General features: G+C 30.9%; 1 protein-coding gene across 4 annotated transcripts; it reads right to left on the bottom strand.

Annotated features, from left to right (window-relative positions):
- Positions 1-474: 474 nt before the first annotated feature.
- Positions 475-11,524, bottom strand: LOC119193305. 4 transcript variants are annotated; one of them, XR_005113907.1, is made up of 5 exons: positions 11,152-11,321; positions 9,309-9,470; positions 2,191-5,809; positions 615-699; positions 475-518 (listed from the first exon to the last, which is right to left on the bottom strand). XR_005113907.1 is itself a non-coding variant. In XM_037446903.1 (3 exons), the coding sequence occupies exons 1-3, from the start codon at positions 11,155-11,157 to the stop codon at positions 5,657-5,659; spliced, it is 312 nt and encodes a 103-aa protein (XP_037302800.1). In that variant the 5' UTR covers positions 11,158-11,523; the 3' UTR covers positions 3,880-5,656. The 4 variants fall into 4 exon arrangements, 1 of the variants encoding a protein (XP_037302800.1); XR_005113909.1 differs by having other exon boundaries at positions 9,309-9,509; positions 11,152-11,320; XR_005113908.1 differs by lacking the exon at positions 9,309-9,470 and having other exon boundaries at positions 11,152-11,524.
- Between the last annotated feature and the right edge of the window lie 2,900 nt (positions 11,525-14,424).

Raw genomic sequence — 14,424 nt, 5'->3', positions numbered from 1 at the left:
AAATGTATTGAAGCTACCCAAGTTCATGGGATATACCATATACTAACGGAGATGCAAGAGAAAGTGTATACAAGAAAATTTGATAAATCTGAATATACCTGGTCTTTCAATCAGACATATCAAAAAATTCTGCAAGTTATATATATTATAAATACCAAACATACATATTTGGTTTCTGTAAAACTCCGTTACCACATGTTTGGGTTTACTACATTACACACAGTACAGTACACTCATTGACTAACGAGAATGGTTTCTGCATAATGTCCCAATGGTTTGCCTATACAAAATCTCCTGTACCCAGCAGTCTTTAATAACCAATTAAACATACTTTAATAATAATATTTACATTTCTCAATGATTGATAAATTAGATGGGCGAGTTCTTCAATGTTTTTAAAACATTATCACATTTAGTTAATGGTTTTTTAATTATGAATATACTCACCAAGTGCTTGCAAAATGTTGTTTTTAGTTTCAAGATCTTTCTTCAACTCATCAGAGCTTCTACAGGTTTTACTAAAATCATTTTAAAAAAATACAATTTTATAAGTGACTTACAATTTATTGGTTTTTATTTTTTGTATATAACATTGTATTTTTGTAATAAATTACCTTTCGCACATCTGTTTCTGCAATTGAAGCTGTGTTTTAAAATTTTCTGACTCAATATAAAGTTGTTCAAAATCTAGTACAATTTCTGAAAAAAAAAAAAGATGTAAGTAATCTATACTATTATATAAAGCTGAAGAGTTTGTTTGTTTGTTTGTTTGTTTGTTTGAACGCGCTAATCTCAGGAACTACCAGTCCAAATTGAAAAATTCTTTTTGCGTTGGATAGCCCTTTGTTCGTGGAGTGCTATAGGCTATATATCATCACGCTATACCCAATAGGAGCGGGGCAGTAATGGCTAATCTCAGGAACTACCGGTCCAAACTGAAAAATTATTTTTGTGTTGGATAGCCCTTTGTTCGTGGAGCGCTATAGGCTATATATCATCACGCTATGACCAATAGGAGCGGAGCAGTAATGACTAATCTCAGGAACTACCGGTTCGAACTGAAAAATTCTTTTGTGTTGGATAGCTCTTTATTAGTGTAGTGCTATAGGCTATATATCATCACGCTATGACCAATAGGAGCGGAGCAGTAATGGCTAATCTCAGGAACTATCAGATCGAACTGAAAAAAATATATTTGTGTTGGATAGCACTTTGTTCCTGGAGTGCTATAGGCTATATATCATCACGCTATGACCAATAGGAGCGGAGCAGTAATGGCTAATCTCAAGTACTACCGGTTCAAACTGAAAAAATATTTTTGTGTTGGATAGTTCTTTGTTGGTGGAGTACTATGGGGTATATATCATCACGCTATGACCAATAGGAGCGGAGCAGTAATGGCTAATCTCAGGAACTATCAGATCGAACTGAAAAAATATTTTTGTGTTGGATAGCACTTTGTTCCTGGAGTGCTATAGGCTATATGTCATCACGCTATGACTAATAGGAGCGGAGCAGTAATGGCTAATCTCAGGAACTACCGTGTTTGAACTGAAAAAATCTTTTTGTGTTGGATAGCCCTTTGTTCCTGGAGTGCTATAGGCTATATATCATCACGCTATGACCAATCAGAGCGGAGCAGTAATGAAACATGTTGCAAAAACGGGGAAAAATTATTAGTTTTGAGAGCTTCCGTTGCGTGCGCTGCGTAAACGGTTAAAGTTATGCAACAATGATGTATGACGAGATTATTCCTCTTAAAAAGTTTTAAAAAATATACTATAAAACAAAGTCCCCCGCTGCATCTGTCTGCCTGAACGTGTTAAACTCAAAAACTACTCAACGTATTAAGATGAAATTTGGTATGGAGACAGTTTGAGAGGCTCCCAGGAAACTACTACTTTTATAACGGAAAACTTTAGCCTGAAAAACTTTATAACGCGGGCGGAGCCGCGGGCAAAAGCTAGTTATAGAATATAAACAAAATATTGGACTAGACGTATCTGTCACTCTTCATACAAAAAACATTTATACAATCAAAATAAAAAGTAACCCTCTTAGAGAAACTTTTTATCTTGTGGGAAAACTATTATTTAAATGTTATAAACTAACTGAGATTACTTTGTTTTCTATTCGAGATATTTTTATACTTTGTTTCCTTAAAGAGTAAATTATTTGAAAACTGATTACCTTTAAAATGCACAATACTTTGTTGTAAAGTCGATTCGAGACCCTGTATTTTTGGACTATAGGATTTTATGGAAGAAATAGAACTATTACTATTGCAGTAACTCATATTTTTATTCTGAGCAATTAATAGATCAATAATTAAGCTAAATAAAACAATTGTAAAGGCCTGTTAAACTACTAAATAAACGGTTCTTATCACATAAATGTATAAGCCAATCAAGTATAAAAATTACACTCCAGTCTTTACTTCCAAATAAAATAGTAAAATTATAAAATGAGAACTATCCACATTATACAGCTATTTAAACAAAATTTACTTGACACCAGAGACCAATAAACTAGAGAGACGGTTAACTTCATACATTGATTTTAACACGATAAGGAAACCCACACTAGCATGCGTTTCATGTCTATATTATGTTATACAATTAATTCATGAATAGTTGGAACTCTCTTTCTTTCCCGGGTGAAAAACCTATGACCCTTATTATTCTCACTTACACACAGGTTATGTTGAAAAATAAATATGGCCGTAGTACTAGAGACGTAGCCGTATTGAAAATCGATATTTTTCCGAATATACCGATTTTTAAATAATTAAGGATGTGCTTAGGCTGGTTTCACACTAATACAAAAAATCGGTTATCGATTTGCTACAGTGAGTACACGGCGTAAATGTAGTGTCACGTGTTTACCCATTTAAAATATTGACAAATAAAATAAAACAACTTTTCTTATCTAAATATAAAGATTTATTAGTAATGTTTTCATTACTTTTCACGCCCAATTTACCATAATTTCAGAATCTACCGATAGCCAGCGAAAATAATTTTTACTTAAAATTGCAGCCCGTATAATTGCATTTTCTGTTCAATAAAATAAAATATAGGTAAACAAAGTTATTGCTGTACTTATGATACGTTTAAAACAAATCAAATAAATTAATGAACAAACCACTGAGTCACTACAGACGCTAAAATTTAAAAATAATTGATATATAAAGGATAAAAAAACGAAAGAAGTCAGCTCGGGCCGACAGGACAAAAGGTATATGATATAATCTTAATAAAATAAAAGGAATGCATCACGATCTTCGCCGTCGAAGAATACAATATAGGCCCCTACCTAGCTAATCCACCAGCCTTTCACTAGCTACCTAAGAGATGACTACCCGAAGAAGAAAAGGCAGAAAAGAAACTCCGGGCTTATTTTTTTTGTCATCAATTACCAAATATTTTTTATAGATGTTGTATACAAAGTAGTCACATAGCTTATATAAGGTGGTGCACGGATTAAAAACATGGACTGGCATAAAGCAAATACATAAATAGTGCACACCGTTCAGCCGCTTACATTTACCAACATAATTTTAATTTTCATCATTACAATTCAATATTATAAAGGCAAATGCAACAACATGATTTTTGGTTGTCTTCCACTTATTAATATTTTGTCATATAAATCAACAATAACTTACAAGAAACAAAATTGGATTGCATATAAATTTAACAGTAACAATTTACATAAAATTAAAAATAATGACAATACAATGACTGACTAGTGGCACATTTGAAAGAAAAATTACTACAAAAGGACAAAAATGTTAGATATTTTATATTGAAAACATGATTTTAAATAAAAAGGTAAAATTAATATTTTTGTACATAGTAAATGAATAGAAATATGAACTATTTTGGAAACATAAACATTTTTATTTTACCGTGTTCAAGCATAATTATGCATATGAGATTTTAACAACGGCTTGCTTAACAGTTAGCAAAATTAAGATAATTGTGAAGACTAGCACTATAATTTTACACAATATAAAGAGCCATACTTAAGCTATTCACTATTATACACTATGCATTAGGTATAATAACTAATCTAACAACACAAAACTAAGAATTTATTTGAATATGATTATTCTCTCACGAAAAGCATTCCATGCATAATTTAACATTTTGCAATATCATATAATGGCACATTTGCTACTAAAAATGCTACAAAATACAGAAAATGTTGAATACATTATAATGAAAATATAATATTAAATTAAAGGTAAAATTACTAATTCTGCACAATGTAAATCAATAAAAATATGAACAATTTGGGAAACATACACATAATACTTTTTGTAGAAATGTAATTTATTTACTTGACAATTATCTGGTAGGCTCATTTTAGGTTGTACAAGCATAATTATGTATATAAGATTTTAACAACTATTTGCTTAACAGTCACCATAATGAAGATTATTTTAAAAACTACTATGATTTTATACAATAAACAGAAAGCATAATAGCTAATTTAAAACCACAAAAATGTGGGTAATACACTTTAAAAAACATCAATTTCATTTGCAAAAATCGTAATAATTGTGGACAAAATACTATGAAGAACTTTAATTAAGTGAGATTAGGAACTACGCCTTCTTTGTGATCTATAACTCAATCCTTTTGTGACTTTCTCACGGATTAGAGTTTCCATTTCTATATCTTTAGGCCTTGAATCAATATTATTCATTCTATTATTAAAATTAATACACCACTGCTTAACTTGCATTCTAACTATGTAGGACCAAAAGCTTTAATAACAGCCGTTTTGTGAATATTACAGTTGTACCAAGTAGTGTCAATATATTTTATTAAATTACTTATTAAGTCAGAATAAATATAAACACTGCAAAGAAATGGCATCATCTTGTCAATAATGTAAATACTCTGCCAGACCATTTGACTAAAATTATTAGAAGGATAACATAACCTATCTACATTGGAACTATATTCTCTTAAATTAATTAATTCGTGAAATGACTCTCTCTGAGATAATAGTGCTTTTGTACAATTATCACAATCTTTGCAGTTCAAATTGGACATCAAAAAACGACAAACTGCACCAGCAATATATGGTACAGACTTATGTTGGAATATATTCTCGTTAGGTATAGAAATTTCTATAAAGTTAGTTTCATTACATTGAAGACTATCAGTGTATGAACCATATTTTTGGTGGCTGACTAAATGTTTTAATGTTCCCAACATTTTGTCATCATCATCAGAACAATTAGTGTATAAAGATTTACCGGTAGTAATGTTGTTAATCAACAAGGTTTTAAAAGCCGATACAAAATGAGTACAATTAGGATTTGTACTAAAATTACCATGTGCCCTTATTTGACCAAAAAAGTTTTCTATCGGATCTTGATTAAGACGTCTAAGACTTAAAAATTTAACACCATCAATTCTCAGCAGATCTGACCACAAATGTTTTATTGTTTTTATATTATGTTCAAAATGCTTCAGTGATAAAGGCTTCCTTTCCCTTTCATTGGAAGCGTCAAAGCGCATTGAAGCTAGCTTTTTCACAGCATCATTCCAGAATGCAATGTGCTCCGAATTATATGAAAGAGCATGTTTTAACTTATTCCCATAATGACCAAAACCATTTAAACTATCAAACAAATTATTTATAAAAGAAGAATTTCTGCTGTGAACAAACCATTTCCAATGTCTTCATTTAAACTTATGTAATCATGATCCTGGAGAGATAGCAGAGACTTCATCTGGATTTCTAGTGATGTAGCCACTTGCCGGCTAAAAACTTGGGCTGCAAATTTGACCTGAAATGTTAATAATATAAATAATATATTAGTAAATTAATAAATGAACGATTTTAATCATGGTATGATTATTTAATCTGTTATGAGCTTAAAGATATTTAATTAAATGGCCCAAAGAAATTGATATTCTGGCCAATACTTTCACAAGAATACGGCAATTTAACATATTATATTAAGGTTTTTTTATGACAATTGTTGTACATTATGCCAATTTCAAGTTGGGGAAAGTGGTTAATTTAATCACAGAATACGATTTATTGGAAACATGAAAGGAAAAGGATCAGTAATGATGATATAATTTTATTTCCTGATGATAGTACGGTACTATTCTCTGAGAAAACTCAGTTATTACTAGAGGCTAGAGTAAATAAGGCATTAGAGGACATTGTGAATTGGCTTACAGAAAACCATTTATAAATTAATTTAAAGTAAAACATCTTATTTTTGAAATTAAACTAATTTTCGGATTCTATCGCGGTGTTCGTATTTTATTTTCTCCCGACGTTTTGCAGCCTTCATGGTCCCCCCCGTGGCCATGAAGGCTGCAAAGTCTTCGAAACGTCGGGAGAAAATAAAATACGAACACCGCGATAGAATCCGAAAATTAGTTTAATTTCAATGTCTAACATTCGCGTAAATATAAGAAATCATTATCTTATTTTTTTTTTTCAAGAATAGGTCAGCAACTAAATTGCTTTCTATAAATTATCACTTACAGGCAGAAGCCATACGATTTTTAGGGCTCCAGGTGTACTGCAACTTAAAACTGGAAGGAACTTAAGGAAAAATTCTTACATTAACTAGTTTATTTATATACGAAATTTCAATATTTGTAAAAAGAAACCTACATATATTATGTACACTAAATATTATAGCAAACGAAATAAAAATGCCACCTAACAATACAGCTCTATTAGATAAGAGCGGTATCTGCATGGGTCCAAGAATATAATATAATAAATTACAAGTTGTATTGTAAACATAGAAAACATAGATATATTTAAACGTAAATTAAAAACCTTTTTAATTGATAAGACATATTATTATATAAGAGAATATTTACAGGAATAATTTTGTGTAACAATTTGTAACAACTGTGATAGATTATATTATATTATCATACCTACCTAATGCTATACTATATTAATATACTATATTAATATTAAATTGTTATTTTAGCTTAACTTTATATTGTAATTTTGCACGTCATTCGCCTAAATATGGTAAGACGCTATGTTATAAAATACACCACCTAATACTTAAGGTACCCATATTTGCAAAATAAATGAATTGATTCATTGATTGATATGGTAACGAAATTAAATAAAGAAATCTGATTATGGATATGTCGGAGATAAGCCAGTATCCACGTGTTCGGAGTCCATTATAATGAAAACACAAACTTAATATTGGTTGGTTTATTCTCTCTTGATCTTGGAACACAAGTGAAGTGAATTTAAAATGACCAGGCTTTATATAATCCAATTGAGTCATAGTGAATTTAACTGCAACTTCCTTTTTAGAAAAATAATTAAAATTACTGTACAATAAATCGTAGGTTATAGCTGAATATTCAAAATTAATATTATAATGAATTTTACATAATTAGATATAATATTACTTTACATAAATAACTTTTTAAGTAAGCAAACTATTATTTTACATTATTTTCTAACAGATGCCGCTATTAACAAGGTGTGAATATTTTTACTTATAGATTAAAACAATGATATAGAAATCAGGATAATATTAACAATTCTAATTGAATTTACTTTAGACGTTTAGATTACATAAACAATTAAATAATGATATAAATAAATATCCATTATTTTCCAAACACTCAAATAGTCAATACAGTTTCTAATTTATTCTGAAACTTAATAAATAACAGAATTGCGGTTGTAAATACTTATTTAAATATCATTCTTTAATATTCTAGACTTTTTCATAATAATATAATCACTAAATATAAATTTGCGCCCATAGATACGATGCGAGAATACGAAAGGCGATTACGATGCTATTGGGAAACATCTCGATAATGTAGATTGGGAAAAGGTACTTGGTCACAACGGCGTCAATGATATGCTCACTAAATTCTACGGTATTTTACATGAGACTATCCAACTTTATGTACCTAAATTTAAACTAAGAAGTAACAAGTATCCGGTTGGGTTTAATCGCAACCTCATATGTATGTTGAGAAAAAAAATAAGTTTCGGCAATGCTATAAATTTTTAAGAACCCGTTAAATGGAATAGAATTTAAATTACTCAGAGAGAGTTGCAGATCCTTATTAAATAAATGTTATAATACATTATCTTGAAAGTATAGAAGATAATATTTAAAATTTTTATAATCATTTTTGGTCATTCATCAAGGCCAAAAGAAGAGGATCTTGCTTTCTCCCAGCTTCGATGTCCGATGGTAATCAAGTTAGTTCCAAAGAAGTTGAAATATGTAATATGTTTGCTTCGCACTTTGCATCAGTGTACGAGAAAGATACTAATGGAGTCGAATGTCGATGCTAACCCGAATTTTTCTTATCATTTCATGGATAGCTGTGCGAGTTACTCCTCGGACTTGGACTCGTAGTTTTACGTCGTTGCACATCACACTTAATGAAGTTTCACGTAAACTTAAGACTCTTGATATAAGCAAAGGTTCTGGCCCAGACAATATTCCAAATTTTTATGTAATCATTTTTGGTCATTCATCAAGGCCAAAAGAAGAGGATCTTGCTTTCTCCCAGCTTCGATGTCCGATGGTAATCAAGTTAGTTCCAAAGAAGTTGAAATATGTATTTGCTTCGCACTTTGCATCAGTGTACGAGAAAGATACTAATGGAGTCGAATGTCGATGCTAACCCGAATTTTTTCTTATCATTTTCATGGATAGCTGTGCGAGTTACTCCTCGGACTTGGACTCGTAGTTTTACGTCGTTGCACATCACACTTAATGAAGTTTCACGTAAACTTAAGACTCTTGATATAAGCAAAGGTTCTGGCCCAGACAATATTCCACCAAATTTTATTGTTGCATGAACAAGAAATCTGACTAGTCCACTTTGTAAAATCTATAAAAATCACTGAAAACCGGAATTTTTCCAAAGAAATGGAAGGTAGCTAGAGTGGTGCCGATACACAAGTCGGGCAATAACACATTAATGTCCAACTATCGACCGATTTCTATTTTTTTACTATGGCAAAATTGTTTGAATTTGTAGTATTTCCATATCTGGAAGCTTACTTCAAACCATTTTAACTGAACACCAACATGGTTTTGTTAAATTTCGCTCAACAAGCACTAATTTGGTCTCTTTTACTGAGTTGCTTTCAGAAGTCTTAGACAATAACATGCAAACTGATGTAATATATACAAATTTCAGTAAGGCTTTTGACAACGTTTTTCACGAACTCTTGCTGCAGAAGTTATCCGGTATGGGTACTCTTGGCACATGTATGAATGGTTTCAATCTTATCTTACTGGTCGCACTTACCATGTGGTTCTTAATGGTTTTAGTTCCAATTTCCATCATATTGCTTCTGGGGTGCCCACAGGGCTCCCATTTGGGACTGTTATTTTTAATATGTTCATAAATGACATTATCAATTGCTTGCATCATTCCACACCTTTCATGTTTGCTGATGACCTAAAGATCCTGAAGTCCATTAATTCTCCCGACGATGTCAAATTGTTACTGAGCAATTTAGAGGACTCATTCATTAGAGGATTCCACATATGGAATATATAATTAAAAAGCATCTAGTTTGTTAGGCTTCGTTATAAGAAATGGAAAATGTTTAGTTTGTTATAGTTGATTATTAAGGTATTGCATTAGTATTTTAAGGTAGCCCACCACCACTCACCCCCCGCTAAGCTACGACCCTGGTGCACAGCTGTCTAATAAATTGTCGAACAATGTGAAAGACAGTGATACTTTTAATAATTTACTTAAGGTTATAGCTTAAGGTCCATTTTTCATACATTTTGTTTCACCTTTAATCTGGGTAACTAAACAAGTATTGACAAGTAAAGAATTTAAATTCACGTCTAGTTAGTGATTAGTTCTCGCAGTTGAAAGAAAAACGTAAAAATAATTAATATGCATTGGATATTTCGGCCTTTAAAATTTCGTCGTATTAAACAAAATGTATGAAAAATGGACCTTAAGCTATAACCTTAAGTTACATATTATCGCGAAGAGTAACAAAGACTAACTAATATTGTTGCTTTAAGTGATAAATGCATGCATCTCATTATAAGTGTTCTTTAAATCTATAAATAATATATATTTTTTTACATGATTCTGTATGATGAATATACATAAAGTTTTATTTATTATGTCATGGTTAAAAGAACAAGGATGGATTTCAAGTAAAATAAGGCGGTGATATAAGGTAGATGTATCATATTTGGCACACGACATGACATTATGGGAATATAGATTTAAACCGAATTGAAAAAATAGACTGATTGTTTAAAAATACTCTACACTTTATAGAAAAATCATAAAGATAACTCAAAAAGCCCAAAATAATAATTTCATAAATAACTCCAAAAATAAGTTTAAAGCTGCATGGCAAATAATTAACAAATTCATACTACAAGTATCAAGAGTCAATAACGAACATAAAAAATAATCACATATACAAATCTCACAGACAATGCATAGATGAATTTATTTATTATTTTGTTAATATTATTGAAAACAACATAACATTTATGAATAATGAATATATTATTATACAAAAGTAATATGAAGAATTTTTGTTAATATTATTGAAAGCAACATAACATTTATGGATAATGAATATATTATATTCCAAAAGTAATATGAAGAATTATAGGTCTATAATGTTTTTTATGGTTATAGCAAAAATTCGTAATTTTCAAAAGTTATTGGGAAAGTAATTTACAGACTAACTGTGCTCATTACTCATATTTCGAAAAACATAAATTATTCTGTGCTGATCTAAAAGGTTTTCATAAGCACAGTTCTATTCATATGGCATTATTTGACCTGTTATCAACTGTTATGGCAGCTGTCGACAAAATAAATCCAGTCCAGGAGGTTTTTTTATAATATTAATTTGTAGGTGACAAACTCCTATGCCTACAGTTGATGCATTATTATTTGAAGCAGCACAATAAATATGATGCCAGTTAGGCCAATTAGAGTTTGTATAAGGGTAATTTTAATAATGTCAATATTGAAAAGTATATTAGGAGCAATTATCAAAGTACAATAATCATGCTTAAATAAGGGAGGATTTCAATCTTTTATCAATCAGTCAAGACTTGTAAACAGAACTGTGATAGAACAATGTATATTTATTTACCTTCATTTTGTCATATGAAGTTGGATTTATGTGCTTCTCAGTAAGTTTGGTGCTTCTTGCTCTGCCACCAAAACCATCCACTTTATAAAGTCTCTCAATATACTCCCACTTTGCCCTTTGGTTGCCAATGAGTAGGTTTTTTCTGAAAATTATTGCGAAAACATTTCAATAAATGAGGTACATCATAGATATGGTACAGTTGGGGCCGATTTTATAACAGATGTCATTGGTATATTTGTTACTACGTAGGAGTTCAGCATTAGAATCTGATATTAATGACTTAATAGCAGCAACATTGGCAGAACCTTGGTCACTGATTGTAGCTCTTACTATGAATCCAGATTTAAAACTGCTAATACTATTTCTTTAATAATATTTTTAAAACAAATGTTTTAACCCCATCTCGAGCAAAATAAAATGCAATTGAATTTTCCAAGGAGAAAACAAACCCCGTAACATAAAAACTAAAGCTTTATCAGCCACATTGTTTGTGCGTTTGCCAGAACCTATATCTTCAAAACCTTCAATGACCCCAGTAAAGAAATTAAAATTTAAGTGTTTTTTAATGGACATTTCATCAAACATTAATGTGCATTGCCTGTCTATTATGGTTTATCCAAGGCAGCATCTGCCAAATGTTGAAATATAAAGTCATTAATACCAGGCCTCAAAGGAATATTGCTGAGTAGAGAATTAATTCGATTTACATGGTAATGCTAAATGTTTTCGTAAAATCTATAGCACTTAGGGCTTAACTTATATAATGATAAAGCAAAAACTTTTTCTGAGTCTGTGTAACGGCGACCTTTTAATGAATTACCAGTCAAACGTAATTGTGAATCTACTAATAATTTCCCATATGTACTCAAAATGTTATATTTTTTCAAGAACACCTTTGTTTTGGTGCATGAAGGTCAAATCTAGTCTTTAACTTTTTATACCTTGATTGCAAGAGACGTAATTTATTCTTTAAAATGTGAATTGAAGAGCGTAAAATTCGTTTACGAGGGGTACATTCATTGAATTTAATCTAATACGATTAGTTAATCTACGTTTAACTAGGCTGTGACTTTTAATTTGTGCTCATTACACACAGCAATGGTGGTTGATGTGGAAGGGGTTATACATATTGGGTATTGCGTATTGTGAGGTATATTGGGAGTAAATTGAGTTGAGTACTACTATTTGCTTCATTCAATGAAGCATGAATTGATACCGTGCTAGACAGCTCAGAACTTTGATGTTCTTGTATGATAGAACAATTTTGCTCTATAGTGGGTCGATTAAGTTCAGAAGGGTTAACTACTTTAAAAATAAAGGGTTCAGTAATGCTACTAGTGGGTTCAATTTCTAATATCAAATCTCGGTTTGTAACTTTATATTTATCTGTATTTCCTAAGTTTACTAAAGGAATCGCATTAGGTGTTAATCTTAGATTCTGTTTTATATGTTCGGGAATAAAATGTTTATGACAAAAACGAATGTTTTCGCGTTGAGTAGGAGGATAATTTTGTAGGAATGGACATAAACTTAACCACTCTTCCCACCTTTTTTATTTGTGAACGGCACACTATAATATTTAATACCTCGGCCTCGAGTACTGCACCCGAACAGAGCACTTATAAACCATTATATTATCAAATAAATCAAACTATACGAAAAAAACAATTACACGTTTAAACTGGTAAACACTAAATGATTGCTTTTATAATATACTGTTTACAAAAACATTCACACACAATAAAGCACTATAATTAGATAATAAATAAATGAAAACCGCCTTCAAATCAAAATAGCGAATTGCGACGGAAAATTCAATTTCAAAGCAGCGGTTAAAGGTTAACCACAATAAAAATGGCGCTACGCGTCGTTTCAGAATCCGAGATTAGAGACGCTTATTTGCGATCGAATGACAGCTTATACTATAATACACACACTAATAAAGGACGTTGTGTAGAAAGAGACATTTAAGGAACGATTCATTAAATGTATGGAAAAATCGTGAAAAGTGAGATAGCTGCTCATCGCTATTGTGTTACTTTTTACGCCGAGTTAAACGGGTCTGTTTGATACCCGTGATATATAGACTCAATTTTTTTATTTGACAGTTTTACAGTGACAGTGACATAGCTAATCACGCCAAAACGACGATTTTTAATCTGAGATTTTAACGATGGAGCAACAAACCAAAGAAATATATTGAATTCACGCGTTCAAAAATCAGTTCCTTTCTATTCATTTCCAAACATTTTTTAATAAAATTACTAAGTTGTTGTGTGTTATTTTTCTTGTCTTGTTTTATATACCTATTTTAAAGCTCAATATACATTTTGCAGGTAGAGAGGGAGAGACGCATCACGTATGTTACAAATTAGAATAAGACGTCTTTCTACTAAAAGTAATGCATCATCAATGTTGTCAAAACTAACAAAATTCAAATGTCAAAATAATCAATTTGTTAGGAAGACAATTTAGTTCTAGAAGTTTACTGTATTTTTAGTGGACAATCAAATCATGTAAAGGAAAAATATTTTTTCTATTCTAACATTTAAGCAAGTCATCTATAATGATGATAATGATATGTTTTTAAGTTATTGTAAGACGAGACGGAAGAATTGCAAATTCCATCGCAGATACAAAATAAAAGAAGAATGTATAGAATTGGACGCATAAATCTTCCAGTAGAAGAATTAATAAAGAAGGCTGAAAACACGGTCAATATATTAAGATTGGAATTGAACCGAAACCTGAATTTTGAGAGTTTTGACGGGGTACAAATCTCAGGTAATAAATATTGCAGTTACAATACAGGTATTGTGTAAATGTTTTTCTTTTAGTTTTACAAGTGAAAGTGGAACATGGCTAATAAATATTAGTAATTTTCAATCCCAGCATGTTTTTATTCAGGAAAAACTAAAATCTGTTAATAACCGCTAGTTATAAGGTGAATATTATTTTCTATAGCTAACTTTAAAGCTATTTACTCCCTCATTCCTTTATTCAACCAAGTTTTTTGTTTAATATGCTTCTATTTGACGTAATACGCAAACATACACTGAAATCCAATAATTGTAACTAGCTTTAAAGTTACTTTTATCAGCCACCTTCTAGACCTAACTCAGTAAGTCCTGGTAGTAATCTTTTACCTTGACAACAGCTACAATACCATTTGCAACTAACTTCAAACTGGTCAAGTAATATAAATTAGAATAGGCGTTATTGTACCCATAAATAGTAGTGACCACCACACAGGGTGTAATTCTGCCATAATCT

The sequence above is a fragment of the Manduca sexta genome, unplaced genomic scaffold, assembly GCF_014839805.1.
Source record: "Manduca sexta isolate Smith_Timp_Sample1 unplaced genomic scaffold, JHU_Msex_v1.0 HiC_scaffold_393, whole genome shotgun sequence".
Taxonomy (NCBI): Eukaryota; Metazoa; Arthropoda; class Insecta; order Lepidoptera; family Sphingidae; genus Manduca; species Manduca sexta.
The sequence above is the reverse complement of the archived record's forward strand: the minus strand, read 5'-3'. Positions and strand labels throughout refer to the sequence as shown.